This window comes from Dendrobates tinctorius, unplaced genomic scaffold (assembly GCF_039654945.1).
Source record: "Dendrobates tinctorius isolate UK_male_01 unplaced genomic scaffold, ASM3965494v1 ptg000043l, whole genome shotgun sequence".
NCBI classification, from domain to species: domain Eukaryota; kingdom Metazoa; phylum Chordata; class Amphibia; order Anura; family Dendrobatidae; genus Dendrobates; species Dendrobates tinctorius.
The window spans coordinates 9,407,139-9,428,896 of record NW_027361711.1 but is presented as its reverse complement, the minus strand read 5'-3'; the positions used below and the strand labels follow the sequence as shown (position 1 = coordinate 9,428,896).

General features: G+C 40.7%; 1 protein-coding gene across 2 annotated transcripts in view; it reads right to left on the bottom strand.

The window, feature by feature from the left end:
* The window catches only part of PDE6A (phosphodiesterase 6A), a 268,275-nt gene that overhangs the window by 88,651 nt on the left and 157,866 nt on the right, over positions 1-21,758 (bottom strand). For both annotated transcript variants that reach the window (XM_073575291.1, XM_073575292.1), the window contains exons 6-11: positions 19,346-19,410; positions 11,973-12,039; positions 9,774-9,821; positions 8,582-8,731; positions 5,368-5,511; positions 1,021-1,086 (exon numbers count right to left, since the gene is read on the bottom strand). In XM_073575291.1, the coding sequence (XP_073431392.1) occupies positions 1,021-1,086; positions 5,368-5,511; positions 8,582-8,731; positions 9,774-9,821; positions 11,973-12,039; positions 19,346-19,410 (540 nt within the window). The remainder of the gene's footprint in view (positions 1-1,020; positions 1,087-5,367; positions 5,512-8,581; positions 8,732-9,773; positions 9,822-11,972; positions 12,040-19,345; positions 19,411-21,758) is intronic.

Below are 21,758 nucleotides of genomic sequence, written 5' to 3'. Positions count from 1 at the left end.
GAACATTTATGGTAATTCCACAAAATATACAATAAAAGTCATCTGGAGAAGAGGTGACTGACTATGTACTGTATGTGCTTTTTTCCATTGTAGATTAGAAGTGAAAAATGCTTAGCCATATCGATAACTTCCGTAAATTACAATGGAGATAGCAGTGCATATACAGTGGGGAAAATACGTAATTGATACACTGCTGATTTTGCAAGTTTTCTCACCTACAAAGAATAGAGAGGTCTGCAATTTTTATCGTAGGTACTAGTGAAGAGCGAGTATGCTCGTTACTCGAGATGTCCGAGCATGCTCGGGTGTTCTCCAAGTAGTTTGGGCATGCTCGGAGATTTAGTCTGTGTTGCTGCAGCTGGATGAAAAGTAAAAAATCGAGAAAGAATGCTCAAAGTAATCTACTTATGGAAATCATGCAAAACGCCCTCTCTAATTCCATCAACTAAAATAGTCGAGGTCCCCTTTGATTCTGTGCCTAATAAGAACTAGTCTGTACCTTTTTATTTAATAAAGTTCCGTTATTCTCCGCTTGTTTTATTGCAAAAGGCCATAGTGGAACACATAGTTCTATGCAAATCATTTAATGCCCATGTATTTTCATAAGCCTTTTTAGAAAATTCAATTCATATAGATGGAGTCCATTATACTTTGATTTGTAACTTCTTCAGATAAATAAACCAAGAAAACTTTTGAGAGTTTTTCCCTAGCATACTATGCAAAACTGGTTACTAAACACCATAATCCTTTATGGCATTAGCCGTCAGACATGAAGAGATTCTAAGAGGGAAATTTTAAAGCATAATTTTTATTTACTATGAATAACAAACAAAAAATTTTAAAGAAGACAGGGGGCAAAACATTTTTTAATATTGGGATTTGTTATGCTATTTCCATAACAATATTCACCATCAATTTCATAAAACATTATAACAAGTTAAATTGTATATTTTTTCATTATAATGATGTTGATGGTTTGCTATTAATTATGTGAAGTTAGGGAAAATATTTCTGATTTACCAATATTTCGTACAGTTCATCTTCTTCACATTCATCTGGTGGCCGATCTAACAATTCATTGGTTTTCTGTGTATACAAAAACACATAATTAACTAATAGATCAAGCCTATATCTATGTTCTACTATAAAGAAAGTGTGGTTACACAGGTTTGACATATATTGGACTAATTTGTATTTAGAACAGCAGAAGCAAAATTTTTACTGTTATTATTTAATAAGCATATGGTTCATTACATAAAGGATTTAATGTCAGCCCCATAACTTTAGCCCTATAACCTCAGCCCTATGGACAGATTATAGAAAAATCTTGGGCCACATCCTTAACTATACCCTATATATTCACACCCATTTACGATTTCATTTTCCTCTCTCAAAATAAAGGAAATGTTAGAAAGCGATGGTCAACCACTTTAGGCCATTGTTTACTCTAATGCACAAATGTCATACTTTGGCCCGCGACGTGATTACATCCCACAGGGCAAATATATTTGGCATTCGAAGTCAGCACCTTCCCCTCCCCATCCCCACCGCCCAGCATCGGACTTTCAACTGTATCAGCATCCTGGATGCCAGTATAGTAGAAAAACTTGATGGAAGAGGCAGCCATCAGCTGACCCTCCCTCCGCCATCATTCTCCCTCTGCGTCTGATGTCTCAGCGCAGCAGACGTAATGATGTCACTATTTCGCACTTGCTGTGCCAAACAGTGCACAGCTGCAGAAGACAAGCTGAGGAAGCCAAAGCAGTGAAGGAATGGGGAGAGGTGAGCATTTTTTTTTAATGTGTGGCCCATTATTCTGTATGGAGGACTATATGGGCCAATATACTGTGTGCTGAGCTATGTGGGGCCAATATACTGTAGGGAGGACTATGTGTGGCCATTGTACTCTATGGAGGACTATGTGGAATCAATTATTCTATATGAAGGGAGAGGTGATTTTTTTAATGTGTAGCCAATTATTCTGAATGAAGGACTATGTGGGGCCATTATACTGCATGGAGTACTATGTGGACCAATATACTGTATGCAGGGCTATGTGGGTCCAATATACTGTAGGGACGACTATGTGTGGCCATTGTAATGTATGGAGGACCAATTATTCTGTATGAATGAACATGTGGAGCCGATTATACTGTTTGCAGGGTTATGTGAGGGCTATTATACAGTATGGAAGGCTATGTGGGGGCCATGATATTGTTTTCAGGGCTATGTGGGGCCCATTATACTGAATGGAGGACTATGTGGAGCCATTATATTATGTGAAGGACTATATGGTACTAATATGCTCTATCGGGGCTATGTGGGGCCATTATACTGTTTTCAGGGCTATGATACAGTATGGAGAACTATGTGGGCCCAGTATTCTAGCCCCACAGATGCAAACACAGTATGATACCTCCATAGCTCTGCCACACATTATTATGCGCTCGCAGCTCTGCACGCACAGTATGATGCCCCACAGCCCCTCCCACACACTATTATAGCCCCCACAGCTTCCAACAGGGTATGATGGCCTCACCAGTCCCCGCAGTATGACTCTCAGCCATCATCAGGTGTTTACTGGTTATTCCAACATTTTAAGCGTTCATGGCTTATCTTCTGGATAAGTCACCAATATTAGTTTAGTGGGTGTCAACTATCTGCACACTTTCAGATCGGCTGCTTAAAGAGGCAACAATGCTACGTTACATCAGCTTGCAAGCTGGTTCAAATTTTCCTGCACTATATTTATTTGGCAACTGTTTGAGATATTGCAGTATAAGCCATCAATTTTAAAAGGCTGGGTAACCCCTTTAAAAAAAAATAACCAAGCATGGATGAGTGCACAGATTATCTATATAGAATAAGTCATTATATACCACTTTCTATGAGGTCTATTGTTGTTTCTAACCATATTATGGTTACTTTTAAAATAAAATGTTAAGTTCTTATGTCTTCCATCAGATTTTTCATCTACGTTTTACTCAAAACCTTTATCCACCATTGATACACTTATGTAATTAAAGGGAGTCTGTCACCTCCAAAGCTCAAATAAAACCACTTATACAGTCATACAGGGGATAGAGACCCTATAAAATTCAAACATTTAGTGTAGATTTCACTACTTGTCTTGAGTGCACTTTTGGTGTAGCTAAGGATTCAGTGCACCATTCTGCTCCTTCAGTTAGCAACCCTCATGTTTTCCCTTAGTTTTATTGACAGCACTCGCGAGCACTGCCTGGAATGAAACCTCACCCCTGCACGTACAAATTGACATTGTAGAGGTTGAGCACACATGTACACTGTCAGTTTGGGCATGCTCTTGTAAGGGGGTACAGATACTGATACATGCCCTCACCACCTTAAAGTAGAGTATAAGGTTCCGCTGCTATATGTATATAGTGTTTACTGCCTTTATGCTTAGAGCAATATATATATATATACACATATGTTCATGTCTCTCTACAATGCACATATTCTTTTGGCAATGTATGTTATGCTGTAACATAAGGAAAGCGTACTACTGGAGTTGGTAACTAGATGAGGTACATGACACCTTAGTTTAATAGTCAGTGTATATAGTTAACTATGGGAGGAGTTTACTGGGGGGTATGGCAGGAACAGTTTCCTGGTGAGTTCAGAAGGGGATAGGGAGTCCATACAGCTTGGCTGGGCTTAGAGTCTGAGCTAGCCAGTAGCTCTATAATGTTTAAAGCTTAGGACCCAGCCATCCAGGGCCCAGTGAAGAGAAGTGTAGCTGAAGCAGCAGTGTAACCGCAGTGTGGAGTAGAGGCAGAAGAAGAGGTCTCAAGCTGTACGGGGACACAGGTCGCTCATCATGTGGCAGATCATCGCATGGGCTGATGCCCTCAGATCTGGGGCGAAATGGCTGAGGGAACCCCCAAGCGCAGAGAGTCTGGACAGGGAGGACGCTATGTTACCGCAAGTGGAGGTGCGACCCGGGCACGTACTGAGGGATGTAGAAGGAAGTGCAGGGAAAGTGGAGAATGTGGACTGTATGGAACTCTATGCTGATGCTGTATCTAAAAAGGATGTGCTGCGAAAACAAGAAAGTAAAGTGTTACTTTTTAAGTTTGAAATGGACTCTGTCTCTTTATATGCAACAATGCCAGCAGTGGAACTTCAGCCAGCCCGATGGGAACCTGACAGTGCAGAAGGTGAAGCAGAAGGCATGCTGCAGAGGGGACACTATATTCATGTGAACAGGGCATGTTAAAGTACACACTCTCAGCCACGACTACGGCCCTGGCTCTCCCTCACTCTCTCATCCCTATCTCTTGTATAATATGTGATTCTAATATGTGCTTCTATATGCTGTGAGTTGCTGCTGTTGACAGAGTAGAGGGATGATTGATTGTCTGCAATGGCACTGCAGGAGCCCAGGCAGCATGTGCACACACAGTGTGAGTGTGTGCCTTCATCCCTCTCTTCTGCCTGCTGTGGCTACCTGCAGCACATAGGATCACACAGTAGCGGGCGGCGGCTGTAGACAGGAGACAGAGATGAGAGCATACCTGCACTAACATTGTGTGTGTGCTTTGATCCTACAGTATCAGTGTGAACATGAAAGGCCCGGTATTAAATTTAGCCAGCATCAAAGTGAGTGCTGTCAATCAAGGTAAGGAAAAGTGTGGAGGATAATAATTAATGGGGTGGGACGCTACACTCAGCCCCTGCATGCGCCTGAAGTACTATGTCCCGGAAGTATTTTGCTGTGTTCCGGGACATAGTTCACCGGCGCATGTGCACTAATGCTTTTCGGCTCTGCCTGCAGTTGGGCAAAGCATACTGCACACGTGCGGAAGGCAAATTGAATGCGCTCGCGCGGGACCTGTAGGCAAACAATGCTATTCACAGAACGGAAAGCGTACAGCACTCCGATATGACGTGGAGAGAGGGACGAGAACCAACGGACCAGACCGATGATATTTATATACAGCGCAGGAGAAATATAAATGGTTTTTATGGGGGATTTATGTGGAGGCAGGGGGTTTCACAAGTAGTTGGGGAATGTATAGCTCACACTCTATTAGATGATATTTTTAGCTGATAGGCTAAAAAACTGGTGACAGATTCTCTTTAAAAATATGACCTGTTAGTGGCTCTTGAGCACTGAGGTTGGGAAACACTGCCTTAGAGCAAGTCACAGTAGCATATTCAGTTCGGTAGCAGGACAATGCTGCTAAACCAGAATTGTCACTCAAGGAGGAGCGCCCTCTTCCTCACAAAATGGAAACAGGAAGCTAAGTAGTAGTGTGGTCCTGCTGACGCATGTTGAGTGTAACCCTTTAAATGAATGAAGCACATAAATAGATATTACATGCACATCATGTAATGCTTTCTTACCAAGAGTATCTGCAATTCATCATTGGAGCATTTCACGTGATAATTAACCATGTCTTGATAGATATCTTTTCTATTCTCAAGCTTGTTCATCTTGTCATAAGTGTCAGTATTCAGAACAGACCAACCAAGGAACTGTGTCAAAGACTGCAAGAAGGAAGTTTTAAGTAGAATATTAATAAAATAGAATAAGGGAGCAGTAGTTAGCAGATGCATTGCTATGTGAAGAACAAGTAGCAGTTGAATCTGAAGAATATTGCTTTTGATGCATTCCTTGATATCATCTTCCTCGGCAGTGGCAGCCTGGTACTAGTTACTTTGGAAACGATAACTATCCATAAGTATTACCAAGTCTTTTTCATTATCAGGTTTACCCAGTACTAAACCCAGTAGGGGTTTTCCCATGAACAAAGTGCATTTTACTTAATAGATCTTGGAATAAAAATAATTTCCACTATTGGATATGTTTTAAAAAAAAATGTTCCTGTGCTGTGATAATCTTATAAATGTGCCCCTGCTGTATGCTGTGTAATGGCTGTGTCTCACTGTGCTGATACATGGTCTGATCATACCACATCTCTGGGGTAGGGGAGATATATAAGGTTATCTCAACAGAGGAACATTTTTTTAATACATCCAATTCTGGAAATTATCATTAATTAAAAATCTATTGGTTAAAATGTTGGTTTTAATTAACTTTGCTCTTGGGAAAACCCTTATAATATGACATCAGAAAATGCTTTCTCATCCCAAATACATAATTTAAACATGCTATATAAATGAATTATACTCTCAGAGTACTTTACACAAGCTAATGGTTCTGCTGTTACAATCAGCTGACATTGAAGCCCCCATTGTAGTTTCCAACACAGGATCTTCTTGATTATTATAAGCTAATACTAATCACAGGTTTCTGTAAGTATTCACTCGATTGATCCAGTAGATAATGTTGTGGCTTTTGTTATAAAATGAAGCATTGAGATTTTGTAGTCATTAAAGGGGTTTTCCAGTGCTCAGTACATTTTAATCAGTAGATCTTAGAAAAATAATAAGTTCCACAATTGGATGAATTAAAACAAATGTCTCAGTGCTGAGATAATGTTATGAATTTGCCTCTGCTATGTGTGGTACTGCGTAATGGCTGTCTCTGACTGCAGAGAAACATGGTATGAATGTACCACATCTCCTGGGTAGAGGAGACAGCAAATGAGAGTATACAGACAGGACATCATTGGATTACATTATATCTGCTGCCTTCTGTGAGGTAAAACATTCACCTGCCTGTTTTATCACATGAGGGAGTGTTTCTACCATAGCTACTACCTCACTAGCTTAAATTATGATGAGTTTAGGGAATTGGAGCAGCAACGGGAAACAGTGAATCATATGATAAAAAGACAGTGTACTGTTTTACCTCACAAAATGCAGCAACTGCAAGCCACTGCTATACTGTCTGTATAATCACTTATTCCTCCCTCCTGGACAGTAGGTGTGGAATTTTCAGACCATGTGCCTGCATGGTCAGACACAGCCATTACACATGATATGGGGCTAGAAGGCAGGTGAAAGAAGCACAATAGGGTCTTATCCGGTTAAAATTTATTAAAGGGAATCTGTCACCCTATTTTTCGCCTATTAGCTGTGGCCACCGCCATCAGGGGCTTATCTACAGCATTCTGTAATGCTGTAGATAAGCCCCGATGTACCCTGAAAGAGAAGAAAAAAGAGCAGTGCACCTGCGCCGGAGCTGTGACGGGCAGGAATGAAGAGGACATCATGGCTGCAAAATGGGAGGCGCCGGACTGGACCGTGACTCCCTCCGGACCCGAACCGGACCCGGACCGCCCCTGGGTGAGTATAATCTAACTAATTTTTCTTCTCTTTCAGTGTGAAAGATTCCTTTTAAGAAAGTAAAGGTTACACTAGCCTGGTTAAGTTGTGATCACACAACAGTTTTAAAGCATATAATCCCAGCTGCTGTGGGTTCACGGGTCCTCAGACCAGATATGACAAACCATATGATTTTTTATAGTGAAAAATTATGTTAACTTCGAAGCACTTAGACAAATAAAAAAACGCATTTCTGTGACCAGGTATAGTAAGTTTCTTTCGTTATCCCTTTTCATTTTATGTAATTTTATATATATCGTATTGTTTTGCTCCCATTGTGTATCATCTTATATATTTTTAAAAACACTGCCTATCTGTCTGGATTTAATATATAATTTAATAGCTCTGTTCCTCTTGTACTGTAAAGCGCACCCCTGAAGCCATATGCTACCTGTAATGGGTCTCCAATTGGCCTCTATAAACAATTGGTGGTGGCAGCTAGTGGTTCTTTTTGTTATTGCACAGTTGGCAATTACCGTAACGGGTATATACATATATTCTATTAGATAGAATCGGAGGTGTACATAGCATAAGCTCACTGTTAGTTCCCCAGTAACCAGCCTAGTAGTGGAAGCTGCCGCTGTCTCGTCCATAGCTCGCCAAATAATTGTCCTGACAATTGGAGGCAGCGGTGGGATCTGTGTGATCTCTCCGGTGTCACCTGTGACAAACTAATAACAGTGGTGGGTTCAGCTTAACCCACCCCCCGGCTGTTTATCCGTGACATGAGGGAATTAAATATTTGTATTATTTCAAGATTTATAATATATAGAATGTCAACATAATGCATATTGTACAGTAGCAATCTCATTTCAAATATAGACAGTATTCCCCTAAGTCTTTGCTGCTTTTAAAGGGGTATTCTCATTTTATTAAGTTGCTTTAGTTAATTAGACTGAATGAAATTAAGTTTGTGATTTAATTTTGTTTTCTATCTGCTGTTATTCTCCTGCAATGACACCTTTTATTTTTCATATTGTACTGCTCGTTTACATGTTGCTCAGCAACTAGTGCCTGTCCAGTCCCTGGTCAAGAACGCACAGTAGTTATATTCCAGAAGAAAGGTTAGCTCACAAGATACTAGTCACCTCTCTCCGGCCCATTGATTTCCATACAGCAATCAGCTGCTTACCTATCTCTCATTCCTACCCAGCTCCTGACAAGCTGCTCTTATAAATACTACAGCCCTGCTGTCACCAGAACTGTCACTTAAGGAGGAGCTCTGCCAGAAATCAGGAAGTAAGGAAACTGCACAGCTCTGAGCTGCTAAAGAGATTGAGAATACCCCCTTAATAAAATTTTTATTATATATATATTGTGTACTCACTTCAGTCAAAACTTCATCCATTTCATCAAATGGTTTTCCATCCTTTCTGTTGTAAAATGTGGCAACCCCAACAATTTCTTCCTTTTTGTTGACGATTGGCAATGAAAGGACATTTTTAATCATCCATCCCGATTCATCAACTGGGCCTTTCTATGGTTGATAAGAATAATAAAATGTTTACTATGTAAGTACCACAGAACAAGGGAATAACATTACACAAGGTTGTTTCATCAACAGACTCATTGTTACATTGGAACATTTCATTGGAGCTAGAGAAATTCAATATGGCAGTTTTTTAATTATAGTAAATGCAAAAGTGCATGGGAAGCATGTGAAGGTAATTTTAAAAGAAATATTCAAAAAGTAAGTATGGCCCGGACTGCACCCCCTAAACAAGGGAGCTTATGGGAGGGCCGCATGACTCGGAATGGCTGCTAGGCTTGAAGAGTGGGTAGTTAGGGGTTAACGTACAGGAGTGGGAATTTGAGTGGGAGTTTTAGTGGAGGGGTATAGGAGCAGTTAGGTCTGAAGGGCTTACCTAAAAGGCTGATGGGAGTCTCCTATATGGATTGTAAAAGGGGAGATGCTCCAGTGGGATGTCCATTTTTCTGGTGACCTGGTATCCGGAAAGTCCTGCCCGCCCTATTAGTTTTCCTGTTTTATCTTTTATTATATAATTAATGTGATTTAAAACTGTCACAGCAGTTGGCGTAACAGGAGGGGGGTTTGAAGGTGGTTGGTTGCACTGAAGAATGGGGAAGTCCTGTGCAGGGATGAGTGACTCCCTACATGTTTTCCAGGTTCTTACAAAATAGTAAGCAGGTCACTTTTGGGCTAGGTCTCAGTAGGACAACTTTCTACGGGCAACATGCAGCTGGGTGCCCCTGAGCTGCTGCTGTGCAGCTGGCGTTGGCGTGGAGTAGCTGTTTGTTGCAGTTCATGGAAATGGCATTGAACCTTCAATTCCCCCCGTCTCCTTTTTTGGATGTTTTGCTAGTGTTTTAGTTGTTGTTTAGTGAATAAAAGAGGCTGCAATGGCCTTTATATCCAACGTCACGCAGTGTGGTATATTTTTATTTATCAATTATCAGATAAGGGGATTCAAAAAGGATTGGGTTCTTGAACTGTCAAAGGGGCCTATAGTCACACATCCTGAAGTCATGTCTCACTCTTCAGTCTCTCAAGTCCTCACCTGAAACTCAAAGTATTCATCAGCAGCCGTGTTCATAATGTTGCAAATCTAAAAGAAGCAAATTCATAATTTGGAAAGACATTTTGAAAACAGAAATATGATTACAATGAATAGGTTAACAGCTATTCAACTCATTTCACCACAAAAAGTTAACCAGTTCCAGACAATGTCATTTTCCTCATCTTCATGGCCAAAAACATTTTTTTTCATACATGCCATTTTAAGAGCTTTACATTTTTTCTTATTTGGAAATTCAAATAATGTTTGCCTCTTTTTTATGATACTTGGGTCGTAATTTTTATGTAATTTTATTTTTTTTCTAATATCAAAGGAAATTATAAAGAAAACAAAGGAAATATATGGGTCTGCTTTTCATATTTATTTTACATTTTTTCTTAGGACCTCTAAAATAAATTTTAAATTATGTTGTTGTTTTTATATCAATTATATTCCTATAGCAGAAAACGGTTTTATTTATTTTTTTTTTATATTTGATTCTTTTGTAACTGGGGCCAGTATATTATTCTCAGTTACAGGGCAAATTCAACCTCCTCGATTCACAGCAAAGCAGATCAGTATTTGTTACCGCCTAGCAACTCCTGCTCCCTCTTTGCAACTGCCAACTGTGTGCTTTGAAATCATCCTTCTTATGTGCTGCCAATCACAGCTCAGCAGCTGATTTATCGATCTCACGGTCTCAATTGCTGCTGAGCTGTGAGGGAGGGATTATAGCTTACATCCCCAAAAGAAGACTCTGAGGCTGCCAGACCACTAGATCAGCTGTTGAGTTGTGATTGGCAGAGTCTGGGATGAGAGGAGAAGGTGCATGACCCCAGAGAAAACTCTGAAGAAACATCCAGTTGAACTACAAGCAGAGATTTCACCTACTGCACTGAAAAACAAATGTGAATACCTCTACAATTGAGTTATGCAGCGCAAAAAAAATCAGCATCAAGAAAGCTCAGATTTTTCCAAGGTATTTAACTAATTTTTTAGCAAGTCCTCTTTAAAGGATGACTGGTTGGTTTATTGGAACACTAACTACAGGGAGAAAATTAAATTGAATTCTCTCTGAAGCCACTAACTTCGAGTCATCAGTGAGGTGGATAGAGCAGGTACAGTCACCGCTCACTATACTGTGTGTGCTTTCATCATTTCCCTACATAGTGATTGACAACCTGCTCTCCAGTGTGTGTGCTGCATGTGTGCACAGAGCAGGCTGTCAATCTAAATGCAGGGGGAGTGGTGACAGTACTTTCACTGTGTAATAAGCATTGAATGTTACAGCTCCTTACTCTACCCTAATGATTTAAGTGAACAACTGCAGGGAGAATATAATTTAGTTTTCTCCCTGTAGCCGCTGTTCCAGTAAGCTTGCCAGATATGACTTAAATGTTATTTGACTGCAAATTACACTTTACAGGTAAATAGCATGTTTGGAGGTGACAGGTTCGCTTTAATTATATGATGGAACTGTCATGATTCCACCCCCAAGTGTGTCTCGGATGCAGTTATTGACAGCTCAGTCATGCATTCTGGTACAGGGGCATGCTGAGCTGTCAGTGTGTTGATTGACAGCTCGACCATCCAATCTGAGACTGGGAGGCGCTGGCTGTTCATTATCCCAGGTAATTGCCATGCTACTTAACTCAGCTGTTTCTCCTAGACCTCTGCCAGAAGTATATTCAGCTAGTGAGGTTTGTTCTCTCTGTGCCTTGAGTTCCATATGCTTTTGTTGTCTGACCATCCGTCTATGTAACCCCTTCTGCTCTGATCCAGTATCCTCCTTGTATTCTGACCTCGGAACATTACCTGACTACGCTTCTGTCTCTTCCTTCTGTTTATGACGTAACCTCCTGGCTTCTGATCTTGGACTCCCTGGCCATGAGAAGTGACTGGTGTCACAGGAACAAGTTTTGAAATTCAAGTGAATCCTATCCTAATAATGTGGACATGTTGATTGCACTGTAAACTACGTGAATCACTGAACAATATATATGTAGAGTAAACTCATGCATATGTCCCCCAGTTTGATTAATTTATGTGTAAAGTCCAAAGAAACCATTTAACCCCTAGTGGCAACCTTTTCTTATGATGTCACTCTTTTGGATCTTTATTAATTAGTCTCTTTAGTTTATTTTTAGTCTGCTCTGCTAGAAGATTTATTAAACTCATATGTGCAATGTACATTATACTTACAAGACCATTTTCTGCAACATATGAGGGAAGTTTACTTGACAAAGCCCAATGATCTGCAGGCGGGTTCCTGTTAAAACATAATATTAAGCTGTAGCGCTATTGTAGTGTGTCCCTCTAATTACAAATAATAAAATGGTAATGAAATAGCTTAATTTCTAATTTGTTTCTATGTATTAATATGAACAGTTCTACCCAATTAAATGGCCCTCCTGGCAACTATATTAATAATCTGGAGAGTAGGGTTTGGAATTAGGAATCCTTCAGTTTATTCTTAATTTGATGACAGTGATTGAAGTAGACATTTATGAGGTGAAGATTCTTACACTCAAGATTACATTCTACTAACTTGAAACCATTTCTATAACGCCAGGTAGCAAGAGGTTTCCTCTATGCAAACAATAATGAACTGTTTATACAAGAGGTTGTCTCATGATCGCTTTCAGTAACGCACCTCTCCCAAGTCTCATGGTTTCCTACATGACATAGGCTCTCCTGAATGATTAGCAGATTACAGATTAGTCCAGTGGCATTATTGAATCGCTGGCCCGAATATGCACCTTATGATCTTGCAAGCAAAGCCAGCTTTGCTTCTGCTGCATCGAAGGAGCACAGGGGCTCTGAAGCTGACTAGATCTATTGCAAAAGCTTGTAAGTGCTCGATCCAAGCCAATGGCAACTGCTGACCGACCATAGATATGAGCAGTAAAAATAAAATTTTACAGAGAGAGGATGTTTAGTAGAAAGTGTATTGGAAAGTAGCTTGTTTTTACAGTTTTTACAACCTTGACTATTAAAGTACTTGAGAATAACACCTTAACAACCTTAAGTTGGTTCAAAATTACTATACCCAAAAATGTTTCATTCTAGCAAAAATGCATCATCTAATGCATATTTTTTTTCTGGCAGTGCTTCTTTATAATTGATCCAAACTGATTTTGGTGATCATTCGGGCATACTAAAGTTGAAGGATCAATGAGGTGTACACGTAGGTTGGGATGTGAGACTTTTCGCTGATGAGGGGCATAGGTACAAATGTGCATATGGAGTACCTTCCTCAGGGCTGCTTTTTATAGTCAACAATAGTTGTTAATAATTACTCCCACACTATTTACTATCTTCTCTGAGCTTTGCTTCTCCCATGGTAAAATCACACAGCCTTGACTTACACATTACCTACTTTGAAACTAACACATTATCTCTGATTAAATGGGAAACTAAGGGTTCACTGCTTTGGACAATCTTTACTTGATAGAAGGGTCCCTTGGATATAAGCTGATCACAAAGTGACCACCCTGTTGGAAACCTTAGCAATAGTCTTTGAGGAAAATTGTTTGATTTTCCTACAGCGCCATCCCAGGTAAAAGAAAGCATCAATCCCCATTCAAATCAATGAGTTTTATGTGTAATGCAGGAAAGGAAAGATCCTACAAAGCTAGAAATGCTCTTTGTAGCCCCTCTCTACATTAACTCAGAATTCATTACTACACTGGGGAAAATAAATATTTGATACACTGCGAGTTTTGTAAGTTTTCCCACCTATAAAGAATGGAAAGGTCTGTAATTTTTTATCTTAGGTACACTTCAACTGTGAAAGACAAAAGCTAAAGATAAAAAATAGAAAATCACATTATATATGTGGTGCCCCTGAGGGTTCAGTCGCCACAGAGGTACTGCACATCATCCAGACGTGTGGTATCCCACGACCAGGTAAGATTCCACACCCGCATCCCACACACACGTAGAATAGCAGAGCACCCTTTATGGCCCCTGCTTGGTACACGAAGGGTGTTGGGAGGTGGGCAGAGCTTAGGTGGAGAGAGGGAGAATTGTAGGATGTGAGGAGAGTTCCCTCAGAGGGAGGGAAAGTGACAAGACGTGTTTGGAGCAGCTCCTGGAAGTAGGAGTTGCTGGACCGATTGGCTATAAAAGAAAGCTCCCTGGATAGGAAAGGGGTTCTTCCAGAGGCACGGATAAAACGCGCTCCCCTTGGGTCTCATTCCATGCTGACTGACGTCAGGTGGAGGAAGAAACCAGGTCGCAAAAGGGTTTCAGCCCCTAGCCTAGTGGAGTGTACATCGAACTCATCTCGCCAACTGACAGCCGTGGTCACTTTATTGGCCACAGCAATTTACCACAGTTATTCTCACCAGAAAGGCAGCTACATAGGATCAAAGAAACGGATTGTACATGTTGTCTGACAGGATCCGCAGCTGCTGGTCTGGGACACTGACTGTGAGGTGCTGGGAAGGAAGGAAAGTGGAAAGCAGCATTGTGGAGATGGCCAGGAAAGGTATATACTGACAGGGAGTGCTGGAAGGGGGTACTTCATCTTGCCTGGGAATTGGCTGGACCCCTCACCTGAAGAACACAGCACTGAGGCGGGTAACTGTGTGCACCAGAATTGTAAGTAAAGTCTTGGAACTGCATTCCACTGTGTCATCTGCCTTCTTCCTGCGTCATCAACCCAGCACTGCTGCATCCTTTACTCCGCACTACACCACTGTTCTGTCTCAGACATTTAATTCACAGTCCCTATTATTCTGCTTGTCAATGCTTACAGTGTTATCTGGCTCCATCTAGTGACCAGAGTCATAACCGCAGTGTTTTTGTGGGTTTTACTTTCATTTTGCCATTTCCTCCGTTTGCAATGCATTCTGGTAAGGTAGCAATGCATTCTGGTAAGCTTTTGCAAAGGATTATGGTTAGTTCAGCCCCCATTTTCCCTCCAGTCCACCATTTTTCTTCTGTCTGCATTCAAGAAGCATCTCATTTCTCTTCTCCCCTTGTGACAGCATCGCTGGTATGTATTTATGTTTCCTGTATCCAATTCCTGTCTCATACTACCCTGCTTAGTTAGTTCTCCTATGCTCAGCTAGTAGTGCAGATGTTGATTTATTATGGATATATGTATTCCTATGTACCCCGTACTGACTGAGTGTATATATATATGTTTTGCTTGTAGTTTCACTGCGCCAATATACCATCACGTTCAATAAAGCACAGATTCAACCTACAGTCTCCTTATTGGACCCTGGTATAGCTGTTTAACTGCCTGTATAAGCTACATCAATTCTGCTTCCTTTAGTGAGACCAGAACAACCACCATCTCTAAATTCTTCTCAACTGCCCTGGGACTACAGCTCTGCCTGTGGAGAGCTATTACACCTCAGCTGCCTCATACCATCTGTCCCTGAAGATCTGCAGTGCAGCGCTGGTCACCTCTGACCAGATACCACAGGTGGCGCCACAATCTTATTCACACAAACTTTATTCTTATTCATTCCACCTCTTTTACATGAACGATTGGAGCCACGGACCGGGTCACTGTCATCGTGACACATCCCTTTAAGACAACTGGCCCGTACCGAGTAATCCACGGCCCCTGGGGCGCTTCATATACATTGTATGATTTTTAAATAATTTAATTGCATGAAATAAGTATCTGATTACCCACAAACCAGCAACACTTCTTGCTCTCACAGACCTGTTAGTTTTTGTTTAAGAAGGCCTCCTACTCTGCACTAATTACCTGTATTAATTGCACCTGTTTGAACTCGTTACCTGTATAAAAGACACCTGTCCACACACTCAATCATTTTCACTCCAACCTCTCCACTATGGCCAAGACCAAAGAGCTGTCTAAGGGCACCAGGGACTAAACTGTAGACCTGCGCAAGGCTGGAATGGGCTACAGGACAATAGGCAAGCAACTTGGTGAGAAGACAATAACTGGTGGCACAATTATTAGAAAATGGAAGAAACAAGATGACTGTCAATCTTCCTCGGTCTGGGGCTCCATGCAAGATCTCACTTTGTGAAGTAAGGATGATTCTGAGAAAGGTCAGGAATCAGCCCAGAACTACATGGGAGGACCTGGTCAATGACCTGAATAGGGCTGGGACCACAGTCTCAAACATTACCATTAGTAACACCCTGCGCCATCATGGATTAAAATAATGCAGGGCACGTTAGGTCCCTCTGCTCACACCATCACATGTCCAGGCCCATTAGAAGGTCACCAATGACCATCTTGATGGTCTAGATGAGGCATGGGAGAAAGTTTTATGAACAGATGAGACCAAAATAGAACTTTTTGGTATCAATTCTACTCACCGTGTTTGGAGGGTGAGAAAGGAGGAGTATAACCTCAAGAACACTGTCCCAACAGTGAATCATGGTGGGGAAACACCATACTTTCAGGATGCTGTTCTGCAAAAGGGACAGAACGACTGCACCGTCAGGCCTGTTGAAAATCGCAAGATTTTGGCCAACAATCGCTTTCCCTCACTAAAAGCATTGAAGATGGGTCATGGCTAGGTCTTCCAGAATGACAGTGACCCGAAACACGCAGCCAGGGCAACAAAAGAATGGCTCCGTAAGAAGCATTTCAAGGTCCTGAAGTGGCCTAACAAGTCTCCAGACCTGAATTCAATAGAAAATATTTGAAGGGAGCTGAAACTCAATATTGTCCAGCAACAGCCCCGGAACATGAAAGATCTGGAGAGGATCTGTATGGAGGAGCTGGCCAAACTCCCTGCTGTAGGGTGTGCAATCTTGGTCAAGAACTACAGGAAACGTCTGACCTCTGTAATTGCAAACAAAGATTTCTGTACCAAATATTAAGTTCTGTTTTTCTTTTGTATCAAATACTTATTTCATGCAATAAAATGCAAATTAATTATGTAAAAATCATACAATATGAGTTTCTGTATTTTTTTTAAGATTCTGTCTCTCACAGTTAAAGTGTACCTACAATAAATATTACAGACTTCTTCATTCTTTGTAGGTGGGAAAACTTGCAATATCGGCAGTATATCAAATACTTATTTTCCCCACTGTAGGTTATATCAGGGGTTGGGAACTTCAGGCCTACAGGCCATAAACAATGACCTTTTCTGCTGTCCCCGGGCAGATTTCCAGTGATCGCAGGGCTCAGGCCAGCAACCGTACTTTGATGACTGCCAGCCCTATAATATTTTTCTTACTCTGCAAGCACAGACATGCTACATTCACTACTGAATGCTGGAGCTTGTATATTGAAAGATTACTTTGTCACGCTGGCCAGTGCCAGCATCATGACATACTTTTTGGGTGGAATTAGCATGTGATATCTCCTGTAATGTCTATAAAGCAGTACCATATCTCCCATAATGTATATAACGTAGCCCCATGTCTTCTATGATGTATGTATCACAGCCCCATGTCTTTGTGATGCATATGCTGCAGCTCCATGTCTCCTGTGATGTATATTGGCAGCATCATGTCTCCAGTGATGTATATGACTACAATCTGCAGTAAACCTTGTTCTAGCAAGCTGATGCGTGACCACTCCACCCTCAACTACTGTATCCTCACCCATCCTTTGCAGATTGTGAAACCTCGCGAGCAGGGTCCTCTCTCCTCCCGTACCAGTTGGTGACTCATTTTGTTCAAGATTATTTAAATTGTTTTTATTATGCATACCCCTTTTTCACATGTAAAGCGCTATGAAATAAATGGCACTATAATAATAATAATAAAAAAAAAAAATAATAATAATAATAATAATAATAATAATAATATGTTTTAGCCCTATGTCTCCTGTGATTTACATGTTACAGCTCCATTTCTCCTGTGATGAATATATCGCAGCCCCATCTCCCTTGATACATATACTGCAGCTCCATTACTTCAGTGATGTATTTACTGCATCCACCATGTCTCTTGTGATGTATATACTCCACCCCAAGTGTATCTCCTATGTGATGTATAAATGTATATACAACATACTCAATGTCAACTATGTAATGTACACAGCAGTCTCAGTCTCTACTGTATGATATATACACATAAATCTTGGTGTCTCCTATGTGTTGCATATACAGCAGTCTCGGTGTCTCTGATTTGATGTATATGCCACAGTCTCAATGTTTTCTATGTGATGTATATGTCTGTCTTGGTGTCTCTTATGTGAAGTATATAGAAATGTGTATACAGTAGTCTCGGTGTCTACTATGTGATGTATAAAGCTCTCCCTGTATCCCATATGTGATGTGTATACAACAGCCTCGATGTCTCCTTTGTGATTTATATACAGCAGTCTCAGTGTTTCCCATTGCTTGAGTTCTATAAATGTTACATGAGCAGTAGTGACTTTCCCCCTCTGAGGAGACCTGCAGCGTAATATACACCTGTGTTCGGTATGACTTACTGCTGCGAGTTCTTTATAAAACCTATCATCGCACAGTCAGATGCAGATCTGGAAAAGCAGTTAAGAGTAGCAACATCATCTATACATCAACAAACTGGAGCAAGTTCAGAAAAGAGCAACCAGAATGGTGACCGGACTGCAAACCCTGTCTTATGAGGAAAGGTTGCAGGATTTGGGATTGTTTAGTTTGCAAAAGAGAAGACTGAGAGGAGACTTAATAGCTGTCTACAAATATCTAAAGGGCTGTCACATTGTAGAAGGATCAACTTTATTCTCATTTGTACAAGGAAAGACTAGAAGCAATGGGATGAAACTGAATGGGAGGAGACACAGATTAGATATTAGAAAAAACTTTTTGACAGTTAGAGTGATCAATGAGTGGAACATGCTGCCACGAGAAGTGGTGAGTTCTCCTTCAATGGAAGTCTTCAAACAGAGGCTGGACAGACATCTGTCTGGGATGATTTAGCGAATCCTGCTTTGAGCAGGGGGTTGGACCAGATGGCCCAGGAGGTCCCTTCCAACTCTATGATTCTATGATTCTATACCCCCTAACATCACATCCTCAACAAAGAGAAGCAGCTCCAGCCGTCACATTATTGGTGAGTTAATTAAATGCTTGACCAATTATAACAGGTTCATTTTTCAGTTGATAAGTTTGTACGTCCCCCAAGGATGATATAAATATCCAAATGGCCCTTGTCAGAAAAAAGGTTTCCCACCCCTGCAGTGCAGCAATACTGTATATTTCACTTGGCATATCTATAGGCAATGGTATTCATTAAGTATTAAATAATTACTACTAAATTACTACTCAAGCCTGTTGGATAAAATTAAAACAGGAGTGAGGACATTTTTTTCGGTCAAGGGTCATTTGGATAATTAGATCATCCTTCAGGGGCCGTATACCTCCGCCTACAAAGTACATCCTGATGGTGTAACTGGTGTCAGGACGCAACCTTTCATTGCATGTGCCTCAGCTTTCAGTAGTGAACGTTGTGTGCGCGTGCTTATAGAACAATAAAAAACTAAAGGGCTGGCAGCCGTCAAAACACAGCTGCACTGAGGTCCCCGGGAATATGCCTGGGGGCCGGGTAAAAGGTCATGAGGTTGCCCACTCCTGCTGGACTGTAAAACTTTTTAGTCATTATTAAATTGATGCTACTCTCATGCTAACACTTACGGAATAACTTTAATTTCCTCCTTTCCATGCAATATATAATCAATGACTTTATAAAATGATATTTCCTGCAAAAAAAAGCAAAACAAATTATTAAAATGTTGTCAAAAAAATGAAAGACACTTTTTAATACCTTTTTAATCCTCCAATAACAATTGCGGTTGAAAAAGCTTCTGCACAATGATAAACTAATAACTACTGACTATAAAATTAAAGATTTACTCCAAATTAAAATGAAGGCTTTATAACATTTAGTACACAATGTCCAATGCTTATAGTCTAATATCTTTGTGTTCAATTATAAATGGACCCTGGAATAGAGGAATTTTGCTACATAATTTTATATTCTACATAGGTTATACGCGCATTTCACCTAATGATCTATGAACAGTGGTAAATTGAATACATTTTCAGAACTATATATTGCGCCTGTGCCAGAAACATGGCCCTAAATATGCATGATCATCTTCTTCCATAGATTTTATGATCATATTTGTACTTAGTTTTGTCTGTTTCTGACTTGTCCTGTAGTCTGATTTACTGCATGCTTTTGGGTCTTTAGTTTTTAAGTGATGGTTTAATCATATAGGGGGCTTGTCACCTGAAAAAGTTACAAATCACTTTAAAGCGCTTGTCTCGTAAAAATTATATTTCTCTGGCTGTGGCTGACGCAAGGGAAATCAATGACCATTTATATGATACATATAAAGACTAAGTCCTCCACAGAAGGAACCCTTGTTTTAACAGGGTATATACTGTATATAAATTATTGCACAGGGTGGGTCATTTATATGGATACACCTAAGTAAAACGGCAATGGTCGGTGATATTTACTTCCTGTTTGTGGCACATTAGTATATGGGAGGGGGAAACTATTCAAGATGGGTAGTGACCATGGCGGCCATTTTGAAGTCGGCCATTTTGGATCCAACTTTATTTTTTTCAATCGGAAGAGGATCATCAAACTTATTGAGAATTTCACAAGAAAAACAATGGTGTGCTTGGTTTTAATGCAACTTTATTCTTTCATGAGTTATTTACAAGTTTATGACCACTTATAAAATTTCTTGTGAAATTCTCAATAAGTTTGATGTGTCTCATGACCCTCTTCCCATTGAAAAAAAATAAAATTGGATCCAAAATGGGCGACTTCAAAAGGGCCACCATGGTCACCACCCATCTTGAAAAATGTCCCCCCTCCCATATACTAATGTGCCACAAACAGAAAGATTTATTTAGGTGTATCAATATAAATGGCCCACCCTGTATTAATAAGGGCCCCACTTTAGGGTGTGCAAACGCCATACCATAGTTGAATTAAAGATCTAAGCTCCACCCTTTATCAAGGAATATAAGATGAGTGTCACATCTGATCCCGGACCTGATCTTGTGACATCTGCTTCTGACACCAGGTCGCAAGATCTATGAGCTGTGCAGGCTCTGTCCAACCACTGAGAATAGGGTGCATGCAGTCCAGTCTGGCAGTATGTGTGTGTGCTGTCCAGGTGGAATAATTAGCTCCCTGCTTCAGCCAATTGGGCAATATTATACCCTAATAAAGCTCCCAGCTCACTGGTGTTAGCTCCCAAATATAGTGAGTTCTTCCTCTGGTTTGCTACAGCTTCTCAGCTACCTTTTTTTGGCTATAGGTTTCTTGCTATAAACTCGGCCCTTTTACTGCCTACACTTATGTCTCCTGATTTTGTACATTCTCTTCCCTCCTGGTTCTGACCTGGCGACCTAACAAATTCTGCCAGCCTGCAACACCAACCAGCAACCTAACGCGGTGCCTCATTCCAGGAGCGTCTGTGTATTTCCTTAAACCTGTACAGTGGTTAAAAGGTGAAGGAAGGGACAACCTCTGGGATCAGGAAAATGGAGTGGCCAGTAATAAGCCTATCCATGATAGGCATGTTTAGAGCTGCCAGGTGACCACTAACAGAGCTCCATTACAACTGAGACAATGGGACAAACTGGTATATGTGCAATTTTCTCTTCTTTTGACTCTTTTGAAGTAGGGGGCAAGAGCTTCAATAGTGGGAAAACACTGACATATCTTATTAGTACTACTTGTGGGCCATCTTATATTTATTTATTTTACTCACAACACCTTATAGACATTATAATCACCGTCCCTATTGGCCACCACAATCTAGATTCCTTGTTAATTTGTCTTTGAAATGTACGAAGAAACCACGGTACTCGGAGGAAACTCACACAAACATGGAGAGAAAATGCAAACTCCCTGCAGATGTTGTCCTTGATGGAACCCTAGCGCCGCAAAGCTGCAGCGCTAACCACCGAGCCACCATGCTGCCCCTATATCCCTTACCATAACTATACATAACCATACTATAACGTATGTCCCTTACCATAAACTGCATGGTAGCCTATGTCTCAGCCTCCAAAGTAGCAC